The sequence below is a fragment of the Delphinapterus leucas genome, chromosome X, assembly GCF_059928025.1.
Source record: "Delphinapterus leucas isolate spDelLeu-1000000601 "Yukka" chromosome X, BTC_Dleu_Yukka2, whole genome shotgun sequence".
Classification (NCBI taxonomy): domain Eukaryota; kingdom Metazoa; phylum Chordata; class Mammalia; order Artiodactyla; family Monodontidae; genus Delphinapterus; species Delphinapterus leucas.
The window spans coordinates 5,386,466-5,410,007 of record NC_143150.1 but is presented as its reverse complement, the minus strand read 5'-3'; the positions used below and the strand labels follow the sequence as shown (position 1 = coordinate 5,410,007).

The 23,542-nt window shown below is 58.1% G+C and overlaps 1 protein-coding gene and 1 pseudogene across 2 annotated transcripts; one reads left to right on the top strand and one right to left on the bottom strand.

The window, feature by feature from the left end:
* Positions 1 to 13,557: 13,557 nt before the first annotated feature.
* Positions 13,558 to 19,553, top strand: LOC149744164 (protein EOLA1-like). Of its 2 annotated transcripts, XM_089904039.1 has the most exons (4): positions 13,558 to 14,082; positions 16,344 to 16,624; positions 17,406 to 17,584; positions 18,103 to 19,553. In XM_089904039.1, the coding sequence occupies exons 2-4, from the start codon at positions 16,372 to 16,374 to the stop codon at positions 18,121 to 18,123; spliced, it is 453 nt and encodes a 150-aa protein (XP_089760165.1). In that variant the 5' UTR covers positions 13,558 to 14,082; positions 16,344 to 16,371; the 3' UTR covers positions 18,124 to 19,553. The 2 variants fall into 2 exon arrangements, with proteins under 2 accessions (XP_089760165.1, XP_089760164.1); XM_089904038.1 differs by having other exon boundaries at positions 17,406 to 19,553.
* Positions 18,988 to 20,386, bottom strand: LOC149744163 (heat shock transcription factor, X-linked member 3 pseudogene; annotated as a pseudogene).
* Between the last annotated feature and the right edge of the window lie 3,156 nt (positions 20,387 to 23,542).

Below are 23,542 nucleotides of genomic sequence, written 5' to 3'. Positions count from 1 at the left end.
AGAACAGCAAAACAGATCTGTGGTGATAAGGTCAGAATAGTGGTTACCTTTGGGGGAAGGTATGGAACAGGAGTGGGGCATGAGGAAGTCTTCACGGATGCTGGAAATGTTCTAGTATTTTATCTGATTAGTGATTATATGAGTGAGTACATACGAAAACAAATTAAGTTATTACTCAATAACATAGGCAAACAGAATATGAGACAATGAGGAAGACTAACATCTTCCTAAGTTATAGAAATGGAAGAGAAAACACGGAGGGGAGGAAATTAAAGGTATAGTAGAAAAATAACTTTAGAGCTAAAGAAAAAATAGCTCATACTGAAAAGGTTTATTGAGTACCTAGCACAATGAATGAACACATACCCAAGCTCATGCATAGTTCTGTGAAAGTTCAGAACACCAAGGATAAGGAAAGATTCTAAAAGCTTGCAGAGATGAAAAAATTATACAAAATTTCAGAGTGAAGTTTTATACATAGCCAAACTGTCCAATAAGTATGAGAATAGAATAAAGACTTTTTCAGACATGCGAGAATTCAAAAACTTACTTCCTGTTCGACCCTTTCTTAGGAGGTTACTTAAGGATGTACTCTAGCAACCAAAGGAAGTATGGAAGAACACCACCATTGCTATCCCCACCATAACTTATATATTCATATATATTAGGAAATTATATCTATTAATATAATTAATATAATATAAAACCAAATTATCTCTGAAAGACCATCCCAGCTTCAGAAATCCCTGTAGGGTTGGCTGAAGCCTTTTTTGAGATGGCATTACAGCCCACCTTCTCCATCTACCCAATCCTGATTCCTTCCCTTCCTTTCTCTTCCCTTCCTTCCCTTCCACAGGTGTTGATCCTGAGAGAACTCCCAAAGAAACTCCTGCATATTAATCTCACCTTAGAGCCTGCTTCTGTGGGAATCCAACCTGCAACAACAATTGACGGAAAGTTGGGAAGAGGAAGGGAGGAAGAGAAGTGGGGGGAAATGGAGGCACATTAACATCATTACAAAGGAGAAAATCAAGTTACTGTCCCTAGTTGAGGGAAAGAGAAAGAGAGGTATAGGGATATTATTTAAAGATATAAAAGTAGCCAATAGAAGACCTGAAAATAGTGATATATCTATATATTATGAGGAAAAGGGATAATGGTAGGGAGAGATGAAAGGAAATTGGTCATGAGTTGATAACTGATGAACTTCAGTGATGAGCATGTGAGTTTTATTATACTGTTTTCTGCACTTTTGTATATGTTTGATCAATCACCATAATCAAAAGTTAACAATATAGGCAAAAAGATGAAAGGATGACTGAACTATAATCTCATCTAGCATAGCAGGAAGTCGGCAGATAATGTCTAAAATTGACAACATAAAAAAGTTGATATAGACATAAGCATAGTATTTACAAAGGTAGAGGCAAACTATCGGAGGAACTGAAACTAGAAACATTTACAATGAGAATGGGGTGCTGAGGGGCAGAGCACAGGACCTTTGCTTTGTATTATATGCCTTTTGTTCTCTTTGACTTCTGTTAGGGGTTGAATTGTGTCTGCCCACCCCACCCCCCCAAAAAAAAAAAAGATTTGTTGGAGTCCTAACCCCCAGTACCTCAGCATGTGACCTTATTTGGAAATAGGGTCTTTACAGAGGTAATCAAGTTAAAATTAGGTCATTAGGGCTTCCCTGGTGGGGCAGTGGTTAAGAATCCGCCTGCCAATGCAAGGGACACGGGTTCGAGCCCTGCTCTGGGAAGATCCCACATGCCGCGAAGCGACTAAGCCCGTGCACCACAACTACTGGACCTGCGCTCCAGAGCCTGCAAGCCACAACTTCTGAAGCCCGCACGCCTAGAGCCTGTGCTCTGCAACAAGAGAAGCCACCACAATGAGAAGCCTGCTCACCGCAACTAGAGAAAGCCCGCGCACAACAACAAAGACCCAACGCAGCCAAAAATAAATAAATAAAATAAATAAATTTTTAAAAATCAGGTCATTAAGGTGGGACCTAATCTAATGTGACTGATGTCCTTATAAAAAGGGGAAATTTGGACTCAGAAGGCAGGCACACACAGAAGGAAGATGCCCATGTGAAAATGGAGGATTGGCGTGATGCATCTACAAGCCAACGAATGGCAAAAATTCCAGTAAACCACCAGAAGCTGGAAGAGGCAAGGAAGGATCCTTCTCGTACTGGTTTCAGAGGGAACACACCTCTGCTAATACCTTGATTTCGGACTTGCTGCTTCCAGAATTGTAAGAGAATAAATTTTTGTTGTTCTAAGCCACCTAGTTTGTGGTACTTAGTCACATCAGCCCTAGCAGAGAAATACAACTTAAAAACATTTCGAAATGTAATGAGATTGCTGGGCTGTGCAGAATGTAAGCTGAGCTAGAAAATTACATGTACCAGTTGGCATAATTCTATTGTTTTTGTTATTATTCTTTTGCTGGGCAGTAGCAGCAGCAGGACAAGAGTGAGAGCGAGTGGAGAGGGCCCGTGAGAGAGCAGTCCGGGTGATAGTGGTTAAGAGGGAGGGTGTGAGAGAGCTGCTGTCAGTCAGTGAGTGGGATCCTGAAGTTTAAGATGTTTGAGGTGGAGCAGATCCTGATGATGAAAAGGTCTAGGATGTGGCCTTGAAGATGGGGGTGCTGAGGTGGAGAGAGAGAGATTGTCAAAGGCAAGGAAGAAGTTAAGGAGCTGTGAGTAGCACAAACTGCCCAGGTAGACACTGAAGAGTCACCCAGGATGATGGCAGGACTCAGGATGCCAAGGAAACCAGGGAGCCAGGTGCCCGAGTCTTCAGTGAGTGAGGGAGAGGGACCAATAAGTGCTGTGTAACCACAATCTTAGTGGCTGTAAGTAGCACCCATTTATCACCTCATAGTTTCCTTGGGTCAGAAGTCTGCGAGCAGCTTAACTGGGTATTCTGCTCAGGGTTTCACAAAGCTGCAATCGATGTGTTAGCCAGGGCTATGTTCTCGTCTGAGGCTCTGTGTCCTCTTCCAACTTATTCAGGTCGTTGGCAGAATTCAGTTGTGGCTGTAGGCTGAGGTCCCCATTTTCTTGCTGGCCATCAGCCAGGGCCGCTCTCAGCTCCTAGAGACCATTTACAGTTCCTTGCCAGGTGGCCCTCTCACAGGCGCTCTCAGGCAGTGAGAGCGGAACATATTGGTCTATTGGTCAATATTCCACAATCCCCTGCCACAGCAAAAGGATGAGGACTCAGGGGAGAATTCAAGGCTTGTTTCATTCCAGATCTGGGATCCTCGGACGGGCACTCCTCGAGGGCAGGGTCTGCCCCTTCCATTCACTGCTGTATCCGCAGGGCTGGCACTATTTGTTGGGTTTTGAGGGATCACTGGGATGACAAGCATGACCAGAATTACTTGGGTGAGAAGGCAGAGCTCACCCTGCACAGAGAGGCAGGCATCACCCTTGTCTCTGTGGGCATGTGAACTGAACCTGAGAAGGAACCTGATGTGGGCTGTGATTGCCACCACATGTGCTGGATACCGAGGGCCCTGTTCCCAGAAATGGCTGCCTCAAGATGTGCTGGATTGTCCTCTAACTGCCTGGGGAGTGCCAGGTGGATGGAGCTGGGTCTGGGCTGCCCCAAGGTTGATGATACAGCAGGAATAGCCTGGTTTCTAGCTGGGAACTCCCGGGGGAGTGAAGGTGAATTGGATCACAACCAGAATCTGATTCTGTTGAAGTAAAGCCTTATGGAACATGAAGGGGCAGAAGAGGAACTGGGCATCACTGCAGCATTGACATTTGCTGAGCTCCTGCCCTAAGTCAAGGACTTTGTAAGGTGAGATGATTCTCTCATTGTGGAAGACGTTGGTCCCAGGCGCATTTGTCTCTGGACATCTTGCATCATCCTGTGAACAGTCTTTCCTTTCCCTTCTCTCTACTCTCTTTTTCCTTCATTTTCTCTTCAAGCCCAGACTTTTCCATCCTGCCATTCATTGATTCAGCGAGCATGGCTCTGGGTGGGAGGACAGGCCTCTAGCTTGGAGCAGGCAACTCTAGGGCTGTCAGAGCCAGGAAGTGCAGAATTTCTAAAAGCCTCCAGCAGGGGCCGCCCAAGCGCTGGTGCTCGCTGGCGCTACTTCATTGGTGATTCATGTCCTTAAAATAATATATAGATGAAGGATACACTTAAAACAAACTACAAATGCCTAGTCAGATCTTTTTTTTTCCTCCCATTTGAGCTGCATGCATCCAAATTGAGGAGGTTACATTTGGTCACCCCCTTCCTCCTGGTTTTCCCCGTTCCTCTTCCATCTAGGGAAGATTTCGGCTTACTCCCCCAGATTTAAGAGCCTCAGGGAAGGGAAATAATGAGACCTCAAGGAGGACGCTCACAGTTGGGGGGCTTCCTGTGTGAGGGGAGGGGCTGCGAGCCAGCCCCAGGCCTGTCTGGCATCGCACACCTGTGCTCTTATACTCTGACAATCGGGTGTTTCTTGCGAAGGGGAGCCCACAGCTGGATGGCCAGGGCAACCCCCTCTCCCTCTGCACTTCTGCAGTCAAAGCCAGGGGACAAGTGGAGCTGGGAAACAGCGTAAGGCTTGGGTGACATTCCTCTGGGGCCCCTCTCATACTTGTGCCATGAAACACACCTCAGGCGCGAATGGGTCCATCTACAGAAGGAATAGCTAAAGATGGCCCGAAACGAGGCCCTTTTCAGGGGCGGGGAGGAACAGAAGTGTGGAAGGAATCTTTGGTGGTACAGCGAATTAGCATGTACCTCATCAGACAGGTGTCCTCATGCACTTAGTAGTTTACACAAGAAAGGTAGCGAGGGGAGCACAGGCTTGGTGAGGAAAAGGAAGCCCTCATTTTATATGGCACTAATAATTTTAAAATAAGTAAAAGGGATGAGAATTTCAGTTCTGCCTTTACTAGGATGTCATTTCCTTATACACTGCAGGCTGTCATCTGCATTTTACTTGAAGAAATGTGGCATTTGGGAAGCAGCGGACGTCACCCCTTATGTAATCCGTGTGATGTGATATTTCTGTAACATCATTTAAAAGTCTATCAATATGGGAAACTTCTGTAAGAGTCTCTAAGGGACCAATAAAAACACTTGGGTGGAAGGCATACCAGAGGGGATTCTTGCTAAAGCCCTGTGTGTGAGGCTGATCACCATGCATCCTCATGGGCAACCAGGGTACATGGAGAGTCACCAAGGCACAGAAGCAGGGGTGGGCAGGTAAGAGAGAGCTTCCAGATCATTGGCTGGCAGAAAACCCCAATTTTGCTCAGGGAAAACATGGACTTTGCAATTTAGGGTCCAGGTTAATCCTAATAATATAATTAGCTACTAAGCATGGAGCAAGTGAGACGTCGGTGCTACTCCCTGAAGGCATCTTTCCATCCTGTCCAAAGTTAACAGACAGGCTTCTTAGGGACAGAGGGGGCCACCCAGCAGAGCAACTAGCACCTCTGGCAGCACAGCGCCCTTTCCCTCCAGCTGCATTTCCCACTGGGCCCTTGGGAAGCGTGCTATGAAAGCAAGGCAACTGGGTGAGCCTGATGCTGCCGAGCTCCCTGTGTCATCACCGAGCTCTCAAAATCAGAGACTCCTAAATCACAAAACACACCAGACTTGTGTGGAGGACCCAGGCTTTGTGGGACAGCACTGGGAGATGGCACAGGGCTCGGGATTTCCTGAAACCAGACAGTGGACAGGTTTTCAGAGATATAAACAACTAGTGGACAAACACGCTTTCCAAGAGCCCTTCCTCTTTTTAGCTCTAGGTTCATCCCATTTCTCCCACGGAAGACCGTGGTTGGTGCCAAACGAGATTCCACATCCTGATGCAGTTTGACAGATGGTGGGGTGTCTAGTCATCTAGGTTGACCTGGGGCTTGGGCCTCAGTCCTGCCTGTCCCAGGAAGGGCATCCCTACTGGCCGAAGGCCGGAGGAAGGTCACACACCCAGGAACCCTGGGCCTCTGTCAAAATGTTGGTTCTTACTGGTGTTAATATCACATGCACACAATGCTTCCTCCAAAAGCCTTGGGGGCCATGTGAGTTTCAGGATTCATAAAGATTCATGCTCTGTGATGGGGACACAGAGCATATGTCAGTGACACACTGGCAGGGTCTAGCAAACACGCTGACTTCTCTGCAGTGAACCACATGACTCTTAACACCAAATGGGATAAATAAAAAAAAATTCAGGATGCTATAAATAGCTTTGTGCCATCATCCATTTTTGGTTTTACCACCGAAAGGGTTTAGGTCAAGCTGGTGAAAACACTTTTGGTTGCCAAAGCATCACGGCTGATGGAATCGTGGAGAGCAAATCATAGACCCGTATTACCCGAGGCAGCAGGCTGACATCAACTCCCACACAGTTCAGGGAAGCTCCTAGCTTCAGCGATTCCTGGCGCTGCTACAGCCCCTAATTCTCAAACCCTGTCGGATTGACTCAGTTCACGCTGCCTTCTATTGTGTCCAGGGGCCACTATACATCTTTAGTCAAAACCTACCCATGGCCCCCAAGTCCCCAGGCCATATCCTGTAGGACCTTTGGGACTGGAGTCCGATAGTGTCACTGTCCTCTTCCTCCTTTCCAAGCTGGAGGCTTTTCAGTGTCTGCCTGTCTCCCAGCTGCAGGCTTCAAGGCACAGGCCTGCTTTCCCACACTCTTTCTAGCCTGGCAAATTCTTCTTGGGAAAACAGAGATGCCTCTTCAAACACTATTCGTAGTAGGTGCTTTCTGGTTTACAGATTGCTCTCATGTGAATCATCCCGTGTCATCCTCACCCCCACCAGACAGAATTTAAAAAATTAGTCCTTATGGGGAGACTTTCACATTATGCCCATTCTTTAGACGAGGAAATCAAGACTCACAGAGGTAAAGTGATTTGCTTAGACTCACACTCCAGCAATCGTGGTGCCGGGGATCAATCCCAGGTTTGTGACGGCAGAGCAGAGCTTGTGCTTCCTCCCACGCTGCTCCCTGTGGACGACAGGAGACTGCCCAGCCTACCTGGGTAGCTCTGCACACACACTTCCCTCTACAGGCAATGAATGAAACTTCACAGCACATCAAAATCTCTAAAACTCCCATGCCAACAATCGCTCAGAGTACCTGAATTGATGGTGTCAGGCTGGGGCCCTCCACAAACTCATCTGCTCCAGCCACACACCTGGACTCAGTCCCCTGAACGTGTCTGGCCCTTCCAGGGGGCCCGTCCCCCATCTCCCAGCTAAGGAGACCCTTCTCACTTCAAGACCCAGCCCAGACGGCCCTCCTCTCTGAAGCCCTCCGCAGCCCCTGGCTCTGAGTCAGGGGTTCCCCGCTCTTCACGTTCCCCTCCTTCTGCCTCGTTTCAGACTCTGTGCTTTACAGGTCTGCCTGGAAGATGCCCCTCCCCCACCAGCCCTGAGTAACCCAAGGGTGAGTGGACACCTGTGTCCCAGCACAGTCCAGGACCCTCTCACAGGACGGACGTCTGCGGACTTAAATGGTCTTTGCCTTATGATGCCTGGTATCCAGATCTGCCCTCTCCCATCAAGCTGCGCTGACACCGATGACGCTAACAGATGGCCAGTCAGCCAACGCCCTGGAAGCACGTCCCCTGCCCAACCCAGCGGTTGTCTGATGCACAAGAAGCCAAAGCACCTCCCGCCAGGCCGGCCGCAGGGCAGAGCAAGGTGCTGCCCGGGCAAAGGCAGCTGGCGCCCCGTGCGCGCACGCAGCCACCCCTCGGGCACCACTTCTGGGTGTTGGTTCTCCCGGTCAGTCGATGTGGATCGCAAGGCCTCGGGCACTGCGAGGGCCTGACCACTGGGGCCCACCGCGGGGACCTCTAATGCCCGTCCGTGCTCTGCAGCTCCCCGACGGGCTGGCAGAAACTGTCAGGTCGACATCACAGGTTGAAGGGACACCCTGCCCAACCCTGCTTGCTCCCTGTCCCCTTAGTGGGTGTGAGTCCCCAGCCAGCCTTTGGCACTAACTCTCTCCCGGGATCAGCTTCCCGAGGGAGGCAACCCGAGCCGCCCGGCCCTGGAGTGGTCCAAGGAGCAGGTGATGAGACGGGGTCTTGGTACGGGATTGTCATCACCCGCCTCACTGGCAATGAGGACCCCACCCCGGGGATGGGTGGTGTGCGGGCGGACAGCCCCGGCCACAAGGCCACAGCCCAGTTGCTAGAACTTTCATGCTAGAATTTTCGCTGGGCTGGCAGGGGGAGAGGAATGTCCTGGCAGGTGAGAAGATCCAAGCGTGCGGAACGTGGGGGCACAGGGGGGAGGTGACTTCTTTGCTTTGCCGACCATAGGGGATGAGCAGCTTAGGGTGAAGACCAAAGTGAGAAAAAAGGGGGCCACAGTGAACAAGTCATGATCCCTCGCCCAGGTTCTGCCCCCGAGCCAGTTCTCAGACGTGGAACCGCGGACCAGGGATGTGGCGGGTCCCCAGGGGGAAGGACGCTGCAGCACCACGGCAAGCAGGCACTGGAATGACCCCCCAGCCCCTCCCAAAGGGACCTCGGGCTCCGCGCTGGGTGACCCAACACCGGGAAACGGGACAACCAGACAGCTGGAGGCTGGTGGACACCGGGCCCAGCTTGACCCTGATGTGGGAGACGCGATAAACTCTGTCTCTGCGGCCGCTTCAGGAGGACCCCTGGGCTGGGGTTTCTGAGCAGAGGCTGTCACTGGTCCAAGGTACGCAGGGCCGTTCCCGAGGGTTTGTCAGTTGGTCTTCAGCAGGGAGAGGCTGCAATCCAATATCCTCCGGAACCAGGCGCAGGGCTTAGTGAGATGTCTGCCGAGGAATCCTTCAGAACCTGGGATAACCCTTAAGGGGAGTGAGAAAATGTAAGGCCCAATGGTAACCCTGCACGCACTCCAGCGAGTAAAGGAGAAACGTGTAGAAAAAGAGCAGGGGAAACACGCCCCAGTCGTGAACTCGTGAACCTTCTTGCCTCCAGGTGATGCCTTATGGGCGTCCCTTGCTCCTGACTCTTCACATCCTCTCTGTACTTTGTAAAGTCGCCACGGAGAGCTCACGGATACTCAGGAGGCGGCTGAACGGGCCCTACAGGCACAGAGCACATCAGTCCTGTCATCCAAGCCCTGTGACCACGGTTACGGGATGGCAACACTCGCTCCAGACCCCCACCCCCACACCCCGGCCCCACTCCTGAATCTCTCAAACAAGGAAGCTGGACCCATTCACTGGGCCACAGCCTGATGTCGGGAAGGCCCCCTCCAACTGCGGAGGGCCTGGGGCCCGGGTCGTTGCTGATCTGCCCAGAGACTGAGGACGCTGAAGAGCACGTAGACCCAAGAGCTCAGGAGTGCCGCAGACGTGGAGATGAGCATCTCCCGCCCCCAGCCAAAGGCGATATAACCGTCTGTAACGTGAACGCAAGTGGGGGCATCGCCAGAAGTGCACAGGAGGCCCCCCGTGCTGTGCCACGTTCACTGCGCAGGCACCACCCCGAGCAGTGGCGGCCAAGTGGCTGCTCACGTCTGCAGGTCCCCTGTGTGCAGCGTCTTCCCGAGCTCCTGCAGCGCCAGTCACTAAGACAGAATCAGAAACACCTGCGGTTCTCAGGCTGGACCCCTCGATCTGGGCCGTGTGGAGAGGGACACGGCCAACAGGAGCTGCCCAGGGGACAGAGGGGAAGGAGGGGGCAGGGGAGCACGTCTTAGAAACAGGCCAGATGTGGGGCGGCAGGAGGTAAACCGGGAGCTGGGGCAGAGAAAACAAGGTCGGCCGTCTTCCTGCAGCTGCACGGCTGCCCCGGGGCTTGCCCTGCGTGAGTCCAGGGCAGGGACTAAAGCCAGGCGGTGACCGAGTGACTTACCCAGTCAAGAAGGAGCCCTTTCTCACGGGCAGAGCGCTGGACGCCAGGGCACCGTCTCCTCGGGGACCACTAGCCCCAGGGGGCGGGCCTGGGAGTGGGCAAGCGGGACACACCCTGACCTGTGGGGCACTTACAAGTCGGACCTTCAAAGAGAGGAGGAAACCAGCCCCCAAGGGGCAGGAGGAGGCATCTGAAACACAAACAACCAGGGCGGGATTAGTACCCGGACCCCGAAAGGAGCTCCCACGACTCGGCACGAAAAGGACACGCAGCTCAGTGGAAAGATGGGCAAAAGGCGTTGCAGAGAGGAAACCAGCCCTACCAAGGAGGACACTAGGGAAACTGAGACTTTGGGTCGAGCCCGTCCCACACCGGTGGTGCCCCCAAACGTGCGGCAGGAGCAAACTGGAACCCTCTCCGGGCCTCAAAGACGCAGTTGGGGTGGGGGGCTGGAGGGACCCAGGCCACCGGGGACGAGAAGGGGACGCAGCCGCCAAGGCAAGTGCCCAGATGGGTCGCAGGGACAGTGAGGTCTGCTGGTGCCACGGGCGGGGCGTCAGAAGGGGAAGTGGACTCAGAGCAGGTGCCCTGGGCTCCGAGAGGAGACGATGTCCTGGGGGCACCGCCCCCCAAAGAGCAGTGGCGCAAACCACGAGGACTTCCTAGAAGGAAGATGGGGTGCCTCACGGGGACAGAAGCGTGTCTGGGGAGGAAGCGGAGCTTGAGGAGGAGACTCCCTCCTGGGATGTGGGCTGCGGCCCAGTCACAGGGGCCGGGAGGAAGCAGCAGCCCGAGCAGCGGAAGGCGGGAGCGGCCAGGCTGGAGGCCCGGCTGACACCCAAGTGAGCAGACAGGAGGGAGAGAAGGCCTGTTCCTGCCGGGACCTTGCTCCTGGAGGGTGTGGGAAGCAGCAGGTGGAGAAAGCGTCACCGGGAAGTCAGAAATCAGATGGTTTTAAGGCTCGGCGCTGACTTAGCTGTACTGAAGATCAAGGCTGAGCTGCAAAGGGGTCCCTCTCCCAGGGGCAGCCACACACCGTCCCACGCCCACCTGCAACACGGCCAGGCCATTCCTCCTGCGCCCGCCCATCCGGCAGCGAACTGGCCTGGCAGCCACTACCCCGGACCTCCCCCGCCCCGGGGGACCTGGGGCTCCCCGCCTCTCAGCACACACCGGAGGGTCAGAGAAGGGAGTCCTTACGGAGCGCCGTCACAGCTGTCCCCCAACCAGCAGCCACCGATCGCGTGCCTCTAGCTCACTGGGCAAGTTCTAGTTCTTCAAAACCGGGATTCGGGAGGAACGCCAGCAGCCCACCCACCATTCCCGGGACCCTCCCTCATGATTTGAAACCACTCCGACGAGGTTCTGGGGTGTCTGGACGCAGCTCGCAACCACCCCTGGGGCGACGAGTCGAGGAGGGGACACCGGCACGGAGGGAGTTGGATCTGCTGACCGCTCAGGTGCCCCGCAGCCCCGAGGCCTCACATCCACGAAGGCACCCTCTGTTCCTCACCTCGGGGCCGGCATTCCTGTTTCCTCAGGCTTCCGCAAGGTCTGAGAGGAGGCCAGCTCGCTGGAAGAGAAAGCAGTGCTCTGTTGAGCCAACGTCCCCTCAGCAGCAGCTGTGTCAGGCGCCCGGCTTACAGGAACGAGTAAGAGCCTGTCCTTGTCTTCCCGGGACTCCTGGAGAGCAGCTCCAGCCCGGGAAGAAGAGCCCAGCGAAGGAAGGCAGCAGGAAGGCACAGGGCGCTGCCAGAACCCCAGACAGGAGCTCCTGACGCTCGCGGCGGGCGGAGAAGGGGACGTTACAGTTGTGCCTGGGAGGAGGACAGGAGCTTGCCAGGACAAGAGGAACCAGGGCTCCAGGAGCGGGAACCGCACGTGCCAAAGTGTAGAGACGCGCAGAGCGCGTGCGCGCAGCGTGCACGGACAGCACAGGCACCCAGGGTGTTGGGCGACAAGGACGGAGAGCTGGGGCCACTCGAAGGCCCTCCCAGGGCACCAAGGAGGTGTTGGGGCTTAAACAGGAGAGGGCTCGGCAGGGTCTTCAGCCCGGGGTTGATGAGGACAGATGTGCGGTGTGACACGGAACCGATGGCCTGTGGGGCACCCACTGGAGGAGGAGAGACAGGAGGCGTCCCGGCTGGTGGGGAGACTCAGGTGACAGCAGCACCGGCCCTAGGTCATGAGGCCTGAAGTCAGCCAGTAGCAGTGGGGACAGAAAGAGGAGCATTTATTCTCATCAGGCACTTGGGAGGCAAGGGACACCGGACTTGGTCACCAAGGAAATGGGACGGAGGGCTGCCTAAGCAAAGCAAGGAGGAGCAGAGCCAGGTGGGCGGCACTGAGTGGGCTGAGGCCCCGCCCCCCCGTCCCCCCACTGGGAGGAAGAGGACAGGAAACAGCTCTGAAGGGGAAGTTGGCTTTGTTTGGGACATGCCAGGTCCCAGGCGCGACAGGAAACCGAGTGAGAAATTTTCTTCTCACCTCAGAAAAGGCCAGATAAAGACTGTCCCTCAGGACTCGGCCAGCAGTCCCAGGGTGGCTTGGACGCGAGGTGGCCTGGGCATTCAGCCCAGAGGTGCAAGACTCAGCCCAGACGCCCCGCCCTCCCCCTCCCCCCTCCCCTCTGACCCCCTCCCCCTCCACTCTCCCCCCCCCCACCCCGCATCCCTGTCCCCTGGGGTCCATTCTGAGGCTCGGATTCGGTCGCTAAGGACCCTGGGTCGCTTCCACTTTGACCCTTGCCGACTGTTGCGGCGCGGACTGGACGCCTAAGGCAAGGGACTCAAAAGGGCACTGCCTGGCCTCCGCCACTGAGCTGGCCTCGCCCACCCTCCATGGGTTCCCAGGGGCCCAAGCTCCATCCCTGTCAGCTCCGCCCCCGCCCCGCACCTGCCCGGCTTCCTCCCCAGCTCGGCCCCACTCCTCCTCAGTTCTGCCTCCTTCCCCAGAAGCTCCTCCGCACCCAGCTCTTTCCCACACTTCAGCCCCAAATACTCCTCCCCCCGTTCCTCCCACCTCCGCCCTGCCCCTCCCCCAGCTCCTCCCCAGCTATTCGCCACAGCCCCGCCCCTTCTCTTCCGACCCGCTCCCCCGCCCACTTCCTGGTCCTCCTCTGGGTGCCGCTCCACGCCGCCGGTCTCGGACCTCCGAGCGGCCTGGCCTTCCGCGCGCCACATGGCCTGGCGGCTGCTACTCTGTCTCCTAGCGGCCGGAGCCTGCGGCAAATGCGCGATTGTTCGTAAGTGCGTGTCTACGTGCCTGCGTGCGTGCGTACGTGCGTGCGTACGTGTGTACGTGCATGCGTTCACCCCGGAAATAAGGAGCGTCAGCGCTTGCGGGCGCGGCTACCTGTCACCGGTCCCGGTTCCCCGAGGCGGACGACCGTCCTTCCCGGTGGCCGCGGCCGGGCCGTCCCACCGCGCCCGCGACTCGCCCCGCCCACAAGGAGCCAGGACCCGCCGCGCCCGAGGACGGTACCTCCGGGCGGGAGTTTCCCGGGATCTGCGTCGGGGAGCGCGCGCGGGGCGGCCGAGGCTGCACCTTCCTGTCCCCTCCACCGCCACCGTGCCCGCCCGCCATCCTTCCACGTGTGTGTCCCGCGATGCGCTGGTGCACACGCACCAGCCGCCCGCAGTCCTGCCCTCCCGCCTCCCGCGGGCACCGCCCCCACCCCCCAGCCCCGACACCCCCCACCCCACCCCCCACCCCACCCACCTCCCTGCCCTGCGGGGCTCAGCTGCTTGTCCGCGGCTCCCCTCTCGGTGGGGCCCACCCAGGAGTCCATTGAGGGTCACGGACTGTGGGGCTCTCCAGATCCTTCCCGCGTGGCACTGTGAGGAGAGGTGTCGTTTTCTCCTGTTGGATGCGGGAGCTGCTGGGCTGTAAGGTCACCGTCACTCCTGTGGGATGGGCTTCTGTGCTGCGGGCTGAGGCATCGTGGGGTCCCCGACCCAGCCGGGCGGGGACAGGGCCGTTGCCTTGATGAGCAGAACCAACCCTGAGGGAGGCGGCACGTGTGTTTCTCATCGGTTGGGCCCTCCTGGGTCCTGGTGGTCTCCGGTCCCTGCCGAGGAGAAGACCGTTGTGGTTCCTTGGCCGGCATTGCTGTCTTGTGGCTGATGACTTTTCTCCTTGTCCCTCTGGTTCTCGTGCAGGTGAAGACGCCCAGACAAGTGGAAGAGTGTTTTCTCCTCTGGCCACCAAGCAGGCACCCTCTGCGTCGAGAGGTAGGAGGGCACTCAGCCGCCTTCTTCCCGAGGGACTCTCCCCAGGGATTCCGCCCGCACGGTTCGGGTCCCGTGGTTGTGATCTGGTGGCGCCCGTGAGGAAGGGGCTGGCTGAGAAGCTGAGGGGCGGAAACCGCGGGCGAGCCTGGGACCCAGTCACACACCCCAGTAGGAGCCAGAGAAACGGCCAGGCCCCAGGGACTGGCCAGCCTCCCTCGTAACTAACCCCAACGCAGTGAGGAGGGCGACCCTTTGTCACCCATCAGGTTGGCAGAGGTTAAGCGGGGTGATGATGCTCGGGGGCCCGCCAGTGCGTGCGGGCACGGCAGCCTCGCCCGTGGCTGGCAGAGTGTACGTGGGGGAGCCTTTGCGGAAGGCCGTTTGCTGGAGTGTGTCAGCATCTCGGGATGTGTGCCGTGTGACGCGGGCCTCCTCCGACGCGGGGCTTCAGTTAGCGAGTGTGTGGTCGTGTTGAGTGTCTAGAGGGGCAGAAAGTGCCAAGCAGTCTGTGAGTCCCCTTCGGCGGGGGAAGAGTCAGTAACCTGTGGGACAGCCGACGACGGGGTACCGTGTGGGCGGTGAAAATAGGACAGATGGAGACGTCCAGACGTGAAGCAGTGTTCCTGAGGTGCTGTGAGCGGAGAAGTCATCCCCCACCCCCGCGTGCAGAGGTGTCCAGGACAGGGCTGACCCTCTGTGATCGCTCGCCCGGGCAGTCGTGTCAGAGTCCCACGGTCTGGGTGGCTTGAACTACAGAACGTATCGCCTTGCGGTTCTGGAGGCCAGAAGCCCGAGATCTAGGTGCCGCCGGTGGTGGCTCTCGTGAGGGCTGTGGAGGGAATCTGTCCCATCCCGCCCCCCTCACTCCCGGGTCTTTGCTGGCTCTCCTGTGTGCCGGTCTGTCTCTAACTGGCCCCTTTTTATGGGGACATCAGTCCTGTTAGAGGAGGGTCGACCCTAATGAGCTCATCGGACCTTGATCACCCCTGTGAAGACCTTCGCTTTGTAGGTAGGGTCACACTCTGAGGAACTTGGGGTTGAGATTCCAGCACGTGAATTTCAGGGGCACGGTGTGACCCCTAACACTCTCCAAAGGCTCTGAGGTAGGAGCACACGTGGAACGTTCCGGGGATGGAAGGAAGGCCTTCATGGCTGCAGGGGGTGAATCCAGGGGCGAGGAGAGCAGGCAGCCAGGGGGAGGAGCCAGACCATGTGGAGCCTCATGGGCCCTGGAGAGAAATGTGTCTCCGCTCTGTTCGGGGAAGGAAAGCCCTAGAAGGTCCTGGACTGGCTGCCTTTGCGGCCTTGTCCCCTGTCCTCACAGCCACGTGGAAGTGGAGGCTCCGTGCGGTGCCGTGACCCGGCTGACTTTCAGGCCCGCGGCTCCCCTGCTCCTCTGTCCTCAGCGAGCAGGGACCCTCCCCCCAGCCCCCCAGGTACAAGGGAAGCAGGCGAGGACGGGGGTGCGTGGAGTCAGGTCCCCTGGAACCATGCGCTGTCTCTCTATCCTTCGGCGCCTCCTCAGCTGCAGAGCGGGGTGATGGTAACCTCCCGGGTTATTTGAGGATTGAATACTATGATCCCTGGATGGTGCCCGTCCCAGGTCCTGGCGTGGAGACGGGGCGCGCACCAGTGCCGGTAGTTCCTGCCGTCACGTATCGTTTCTCGGGCTCCGGGCCGGGCTGGAAGCGGTGGTGCGGGAAGGGGTGGGAGGAGGGTGGCTCCCAAGGCGCGCGGGGAAGAGACACCTGGCAGGGCCATGTGAGAGCCAGGGCGTCCCCAGGGCCGAGCCAAGGTTGGTTGCCAAGGATTTGCACTCAGCAGCCCTGGGGTAAGATGGGGGATCCGCAGAGCATGGGCAGCGGCAGGGCCAGGGAGCTGCGGGGCCGGGGGCAGGGGAGAAGCCAGGCCCAGGACTGTCCCTGTCTGTGCCGGGAGAGGGCCAGAGCCCGGCCACTGGGCTGTGAAGCCAAGGGGCCCTCCCTCCCTCCTCTCTGCCGCCCGGGGCCCAGTGCCCTCTGTCGTGGAATTGCCCACACGCCTCTCTCTCGCTGTCCCGGCCTCCCTTGTGAGCTCCCCGCGGACTCCATCTGATGGACGGATCCCCCCGGTCGGCACCCCCTGTCAGCTGACGGGCGCGGAGACGGATGGAAGGGGCTGGCGCCCGGGGGGGCCACGGGGCTGAGGTCAGGCCCACGGGTCATGAGCTCGGAGGCCGGCACGTCAGGCTGCTTGACCGTTCCGGTTCTGTGTTTCCACAGGCGCGTGAGGCCCTGGGAGCTCTGGGAGATGAAGTTCGGCTGCCTGTCCTTCCGGCAGCCTCATGCGGGTTTCATCTTAAATGGGGTGAAGACCCTGGAGACGCGGTGGCGGCCCGTGCTGAGCGGCCACCGGCACCGCACCCTGGCCGTCCACATCGCGCACAGGGACTGGGAGGACGCGGCCTGGAGGGAGCTGCTGGCCGAGAGGCTGGGGATGAGCCCCGCGCAGATCCAGGCCTTGCTGCGGGACGGGGAGAAGTTCGGCCGTGGAGTGATAGCCGGCAAGTGACTGACGATCGCCTGCCGGGGCTGCCCCCCAGGGTCTCACCCGGGGCTTTGGCGCCTCGTTTTCTTTTGAACCGGTCAGTGTGGGGTTAGGGTTCGTTTTCCTGAGGCACCTCGCCTTCGGAGGGGCCGGGAAGGTCCCCTCCCCGCCACTCTGGGCCTCAGTCCCCCTTTGTGCTCCGAGAGGCAGAGGCGGGTCCGGCTCTGCCCGTGGCGCTCGCCTCCGTGTGTGTACGTGTGCGCGCGCACGTGTACACGCGTGCGTGTGCGCGCCGTGGCAGAGCCCGCGGGAGGCAGCACGGCAGCCAGAGCTGCGTGTGAGGGGGACCTGGGGACTCGGGCTGCCCGCCCGGCTTCACGCGCCCGCCTCACCCCCGCTGCCCGCGGCATCCTGAGGAAGTCCCCTAAAGCCCCCGGCGGGGGCAGGTCCCGCATCAACCGCTGGCCCCCGGTGGATCGCTCAGGGACCTGATTGCCCGTAGGCTCCCCGCAGCGGTGGCCCGGGGCCCTCCTGACCTGTACCTGCTGCCTGCAGCGGTCGGGCCTTGGTGGGGTCGTGGGGGACCAGGCCTCTCCTTTTCATTGCTCTCCCTCCCTCCCTCCCTCCCTCCCTCGGCCTCGCCCCCAATTCCCTGAACCGAGGTTGGCGGGTGGGAAGTGCTCGGCCAGAGGGACCCAGTTCACCCCGGGTCCCCTCGATGACGTGGTCTTGGTCTCTAGTGGTCGTGATTTGAATCACCTTGTTCTCCATCTGTGTGCTTCTGCCTTTGTGCACAGGGCTGGTTGACATTGGGGACACTTCGCTGTGCGCGGAAGACTTAGGTCCCAACGAGGTCGCGGAGCTGGAGAATCGAGCCCTGCTGCTCAACCTGCAGCAGAAGTACCTGACTGCGCTTGCCAACCCCCGCTGGCTGCTGCGGCCTGTCCCCGGGAGAGGCGGGAAGGACGTCTTCCAGGTGGACATCCCCGAGCACCTGATCCCCTTTGGGCAGGAGGCCTGACCAGACTGGGCTCTCGAGAGGAAGGTGACCGAGAGACCGGCTCATTGTGCCACCGTCCACTCGCCTTCACGCCCTGGACGTGCACGTCTGGTTCGGTCCGAATCGGCCCTGCCCCGGGGAGCGCTGCCCGCTCCGTGCTGTTCACGGAAGCAGACGTGCCCACCTGGTGCAGGGACGGGGGTTGGGCCTCTCCTCGTGCGATGCCGCTCTGGGCTCAGCAACAGAGTCTCGAGGACTTTGACCTTTAGGAAAAGATGGCAGTGCCACTCGTTTTGGCCCTACTGGTTCTGGGTGGTTGAGAGAAATGTGTTTTGAGGGGACCGGTTAGCGTTTTCCCCTCTTTGGCCTGGTCAGAACTCCCAGATGTTTGGACCGCGTCTGGGGAACGAACGATGGGGGAAGGCCGGTGGCGGGCCTCGTGCACGCGGGAGAGGACCGCAGGCCCAGAAACAGGGCGCGGTCTGTCCTTGCAGGTGACCCTGGCCCTGTTGTAAAGCGTCCCTTGGCTCACGAAGCGTGTGTGTTAGACGTGCTGCCCGGCCACTTCACGTCCGAAGACAGGCTCCTAAATACAGCTCTGACGGCAAAGTGAAAAGGGCTGGCGCTCGCTTTGTGGAAATCTCTTACTTCTCTGTGGGGTTTGGGGCCATTTGTCAGCAAGCTTTCTAGGGGTTGTCACCTCTGAAGGTGCTGGGCTTTCCCCCAGGTGTCGGCTGGGAAGGGCCCGTCTCTTCTGAGGCAGACGGCAGTGTGCACGCCTACCTTGGTGGGTGGGATGGCCCTCCTTTCCGGCGGGCCTCTTTGGGAGGCCCCTGGATGGTGGGCTGGACACACGCTCAGCTGCGGGTCAGAAACTTGTGGCATCGTAGGGGGACCCAGGAGGAGGCTCCTTCTGCTTCAGGATGCATGACTAATGGAAGGTGACACCCCTGAGGTCAGGAGCCAGGCTGCGCTGCCTCCTGACTAGCAGGCAAGGCCCAGGGACCAGCCTGTCCTGGGCTGGCCTCAGCGCTCCCGAGCCGCGTCCCTGGCTGAGCGTGGGAAATGCTGCTGCTTCAAACGAAAGGGGACGGCGGGGACCAAAGCCTGCCGGGGCTGTGGGTTTCCAGCCTCGTCGGGCCCGTCCACTGAGATGTGGTGTGAATAGTACGGACAGTTAGAAAGGACACAAGACTCGCACTTCTCGTTCGATTCTTCATTTACTCCCGTGGACTTTGGCTTTTCTTTATTAGAGACAAAAGTAGATTCTTGGTTATGAGATGGGGCTTTTTGTGTGTCCCCAGGGGACTGCGAGCTCAGGGATCGCAGTGGTCCTTGCACTGTTCGCGGAGAGCACGCCTGCAATCTGAGGAGCCCCCCTACTCCTCGTCCACCTCAGGGACCTTGTTTGGGGACGTAGCTAAAAGGGCCCCCAGCAGGAGGGAGAGACAGCTGTTGTACAGAGACATCTCCGAGCCATAAGCCGGGTAAACCGTGGGGCTGGCGGGCAGTTCCCTGGTGCCATACCAGGGGCACAGAAGTGACATTCCAGGGAGTGCCCTGCCCACTCAGGCCGCCCTGCTCACTGGGGGGATGGTGTTCCCTGGCCCATCCCGCTCCACCGCTCATAGAGCACGTGCTAGAGGACAGGAAAGGCTGGGTAGCGCTGGGCCCCTGAGCACCCGGGGCTTTCTTCTGGGTGGTGGAATCGTTGTAAGGGATTTGTGGGGAGCGTCCAGTAGCAGCCACCGGCTTCTTTCCCTTTGGGGCTGTTGCGCTGGTCCCGGGCTGATCAGTTGCTCCCAGGTTGCATTTTCTCTGAATGTTCTCGATGAGCAGAGGCTTGTCTCTCTGAAAGTTGGAGTTGCAGAAGATCTGAAATGAAACGAATCACTTTAGCCATTCTGGGAGAAAATACCCACTCCTCCCCGCCCACCCCCGTCCATCATAATGGTCTTATCTGACTGTGGAGAAAAGGTCTCTTTAAGTTCCTGGCAGGTTATTCTGCCCTGGAGTGTGCGCTCCCTAGAGCTCCCCGAGGCGAGCCTCGGTCGAGGTGTTACTGTCGCTACCTGACATCTCGTGGCCTCTCGAGAGGGTCTGTAGGCACACCTGCAGGTCCCCTCTAAGGGGCTGTGGCTGAATACCACAGGCTCTACTTTCTCATCTTTCCTTAACTACCTTCTCACGTGAGGAAAGTTATTCTCGGAAATGAAACCCGTTCAGCACGTGGCCCATCTGGCCTCCCCGGGAGGTGTTCGAGTAACAAGAGAACATGGGCAACGGAAGGGCTTTCTACTTTACCATCAGCCTCTTCTTCCCTGGAGAGTGGCTGGTCAGGCATATTTTGCTGAATCCGTACCGGTTCATTTGGCGGATGAAAGTCGTCAAGCTGTCTGTGTTGAAAATCCTGTCTGCGCCTCTGCGGTGAAGAACCTCCCTCTGGAAGAGGTCTTCCTTGATGATCACCATATCTCCCTTGTCATTCCAGCGCACAGAGGTGAAGGCGGGATCCTCCACCATCCTCCAGAGCTTTCTTGGGAGGGAGAGCTGAAGAATACTCTGGTTGGCCACACCGTAGTTTGCGCCCTGTGGTGGCGGGTTGTCTTGGGAGCCGGGATCTGGGCTCTCGGCTTGGTCACCCTGCTTCTCCGAACTCTCCCTTGAATCCACATTGGGATGCGGGGACGCACGAGAGGGGACCCACGTTGCTGGCTCTGCGTCAGCCGATGGGCCCAGCATGGCTGTACACAGCTCATCGCTACTCTGACTAGCCATGGAGCCAGTCTAGATTGGGAGCATTCTCCACCCGAGACCGTATCACTGAACTCTCAGGGCAGAAATGCCTTGGACCAGAGCGGGGATGCCCAGTAAATACTGTCCGCAAGATTCTAGAATCTCGGTAGTGGGGCAGGCAGCCACTCAAGTCGCAGTCTTCTTTATTGGTCACGTGATGTCACCGAGGCGGTCTGGAGAGGGAGCCCTGGCCAAGTGTGGGGGAGGGGATGGGGACGGGGTCCCAGGCGCCTGTCTTTTTTTCTAAAAGTCTCGAAAAGTGTGGTTCAAGTTCCCGGGAAAGACTTCCGTCTGCCGCCAGGCACCTTGTTTCAAGAGGCCAGGCCCCGGATGGGTTGAGAAACGTGATCCTGTCTCCGCCCCCATCCCTTGACGCCGGCTTCCGATTTGCTCAGGGGCCAGGCCCTGGCGAGGCGCAGCTGGGCTGCCACTGAGGCCACAGGGATCACGTGGGCCCCGGCGACTGCCCCTCCCAGAAGATGGGGCTCCCTAGCGGGCTGGTTGGCCTAGCCTGAGTCGGTGCCCCCCCCACCCCCATCCCCCTTCCGGCTCTGGTCGCTTGCAGCTGTTCCTGCCAGCTGATCGGTCCCGCTCAGATGGGCCCAAACAAAGGGTCCTGATTTCCTGCCTCCCAGGTCAAGCTGTCCCCAGAGTAGGGCTGTGCGCGACCTCACATTCAACTCGAGTGTTCCCCAAGCACCTCAGACACAGCCCTGCCCACGATGCCACGTGGGAGGGCATAGCCACGCGCCCTCCGCTGGGCATCTAGCCTCCTTTTGGGCTCTCCCTGCCCCCAGACCTCATCCCTGTGCGGATCACAGAGGGATTGTCTTCAGCGTCCATTTCTTCCCGTAGAAGCCCTTCTCATGGCCCAAGAGTGCTCACTTTTGGAACACCTGCGTGCGTCCTTTTCCCATTGCCTTCCCAGACCGTCGGATTCAGCCTCCCTGGAGGCTGCCTCAAAAGCCCTGTTTCCTTTCCGCAGTGGGGTGGTTTGGCTTCTGCTCCCCCCGATCCTGGCCTCCCACGTCCACCTTGGGTCTCCGTGGGTACTTGCCCTTTGAAGGACTTGATCTGGGGCTTCGGCGTGTAGCCTGTCCCATTGAAAGCAGGCATTTCACTGGTGCACGCCCAGGCCAGCCCTGCTCTCCTTCCCCATGCCCGCCCCTGCCTCCCTCCCCCTCCACCCCCGGGGCCCTGTCCCTGCTGTTACCTTAAGGATACATAGAATGATCTTGTTTGCTTTCAGCTTCGACGCTTTTGAACGGGCCTACGTGACACGGACTCAGTCCCAAGGAAATTTCCTACTTGCCGACCTAGACGTGACCGGGGGAAGCCCCCGTCCACGTGCATTTGGAAATAGATGAGGGTCTGGGTGTCGGACGCGCCGAAACCCGAGTGAGAGTTGTCCGTCTTCACCGCAGGTGGGAGGATAGGATGGTGGGTTTGGTGATGCGCGTTCTCTGGCCGTTGTGGGCGACTTTGTCCTTCATAGTCACTGTGTAGGGGACAGAGTGGCACCTTGGAAAGGCCCGTCTGCGAGGATCCTAGGTCCCTGTCCCAGCTCTGCCACTAAGCAGGGTCATCTGCCCTCTGTGAGCGCCACTGCCCTATTTCTGAAAGGGGAGAGCTAAGAGGGTGTGCAGGAGGATCTCCCGAGGTGCCTTTCAGCCTAAGGACTGGCATCCTGGATGGAGCTCCCGGGCCTAGATTCGGGCCTGCTCCCTGGTCTTTATGCTTCTAAACTGGTTTACAAAGCATTCTTCAGGTCAGTTCCTCCTGTAGGGACATGACCTCGGAGGCTGCGAATTTTGGTGGAGGCCGTCGGTGGCTCCTCAGAAGGGGCCCAAAGGCTGGGGCCTCCTTGGGCCGAGCCTGCCTGTGTGGCCTTGCCTGCTGCCCCCCTCCTCGGGCCCTCCCTCGCCCCCTGGGTCCCGTAGGAACTGCCTCCTTCCTGGTCCCCCTCCCTCCCAGGTGCCAGCCGGGCCCCGGCAGTGGGTTTGTGTGGCACCGTGGGGTCTTTCTCAGCCGGGTCTCGGGACCCTTCAGCTGGGCAGGCACAAGCCCTGGCGACGTCCAAGGCCTGCCTTTCCCAGCCTCGCCCTCCAGCCCCTGCCCTTGGCTTCCGTGCCCTGATGCCCCCAGCCCAGAGGCCCCCCAGCCGCTCCCCTCCCTCGCTGCCGCCAGGGTCTCGGGGTGTCTGCCGGCGTTAACTTCCCTCCAGTATCTGAGGAGGCTCCTGCAGGGGCCTTATCCCAGTAGGCACTGGGGCCTTACGGTCAGTCCCAGGCAGTCTCGGTCCCTCCCTCCCCGTGGCTCAGCCATGAGCAGCTCAGCAGGCCAGGTTCCCGTTGGACAGGAGGGCCCCAGGGCAGGAGCAGGGACAGGGCGCCGTCACACGGGAAGGTGCCGGGACTGGACAGAAATGCCGGCACCTGGCGGTGTCAGATCTCAACAAACCACAGACGAGCCCCACACTGTCTCTGCTTCTCCTTGGCACCTTCCTTTCTTGGGCCTGCTTTTTGTCAACTGAAAGACACCGTGTGACACTGAGAAGAGCAATGAATCGCCAGTCAGAAGGTCAGCCACGGGCTGGGGTGGGTGGGAACAGCGTGTGCTCGAGAGGAATTCAGACCAGGGCTCTGGTCCCCACGCCGTCACTTACCAGCACGTGATCCTGGGAAGATTCCCAAGCCCCGTGGCCTCAGGTTCCTCACCCGTGAAGCGAATGGGTGTGATGAGCCCTGTCTCGGGCTGCAGGGATGTGTGTGAGCTACGTAGAGCAGCTCACAGGGCCTGGCGTCTGTTGGAACTTCGATGATTGGCAGGTATCTCTCATATTGTTCGGCCTCAGACCCTTGCCCTCTCTCCTCTGGCATTTGGTTGGGCGGTTTCTTGTCCCGGTCATGTCACAGAATATGCAGCTCAATAGGATGTGGAAAAGCTAATTAGCCAAACAAGATGTTTCATCAGTAAAACTAAGGAAATGTTCCCAGTTAGAGGGTGTGTTAAATTCGGGCACGGAGGGGTGTTCCCAGCGAGATACAACACGAAGCTCCAGGAAATAGAATCAAGGAACAAGGCTTTGCATCCCTCCCAGATGCTCTTCCATCCAGACCGTTCCTTTGCTTCATTTCA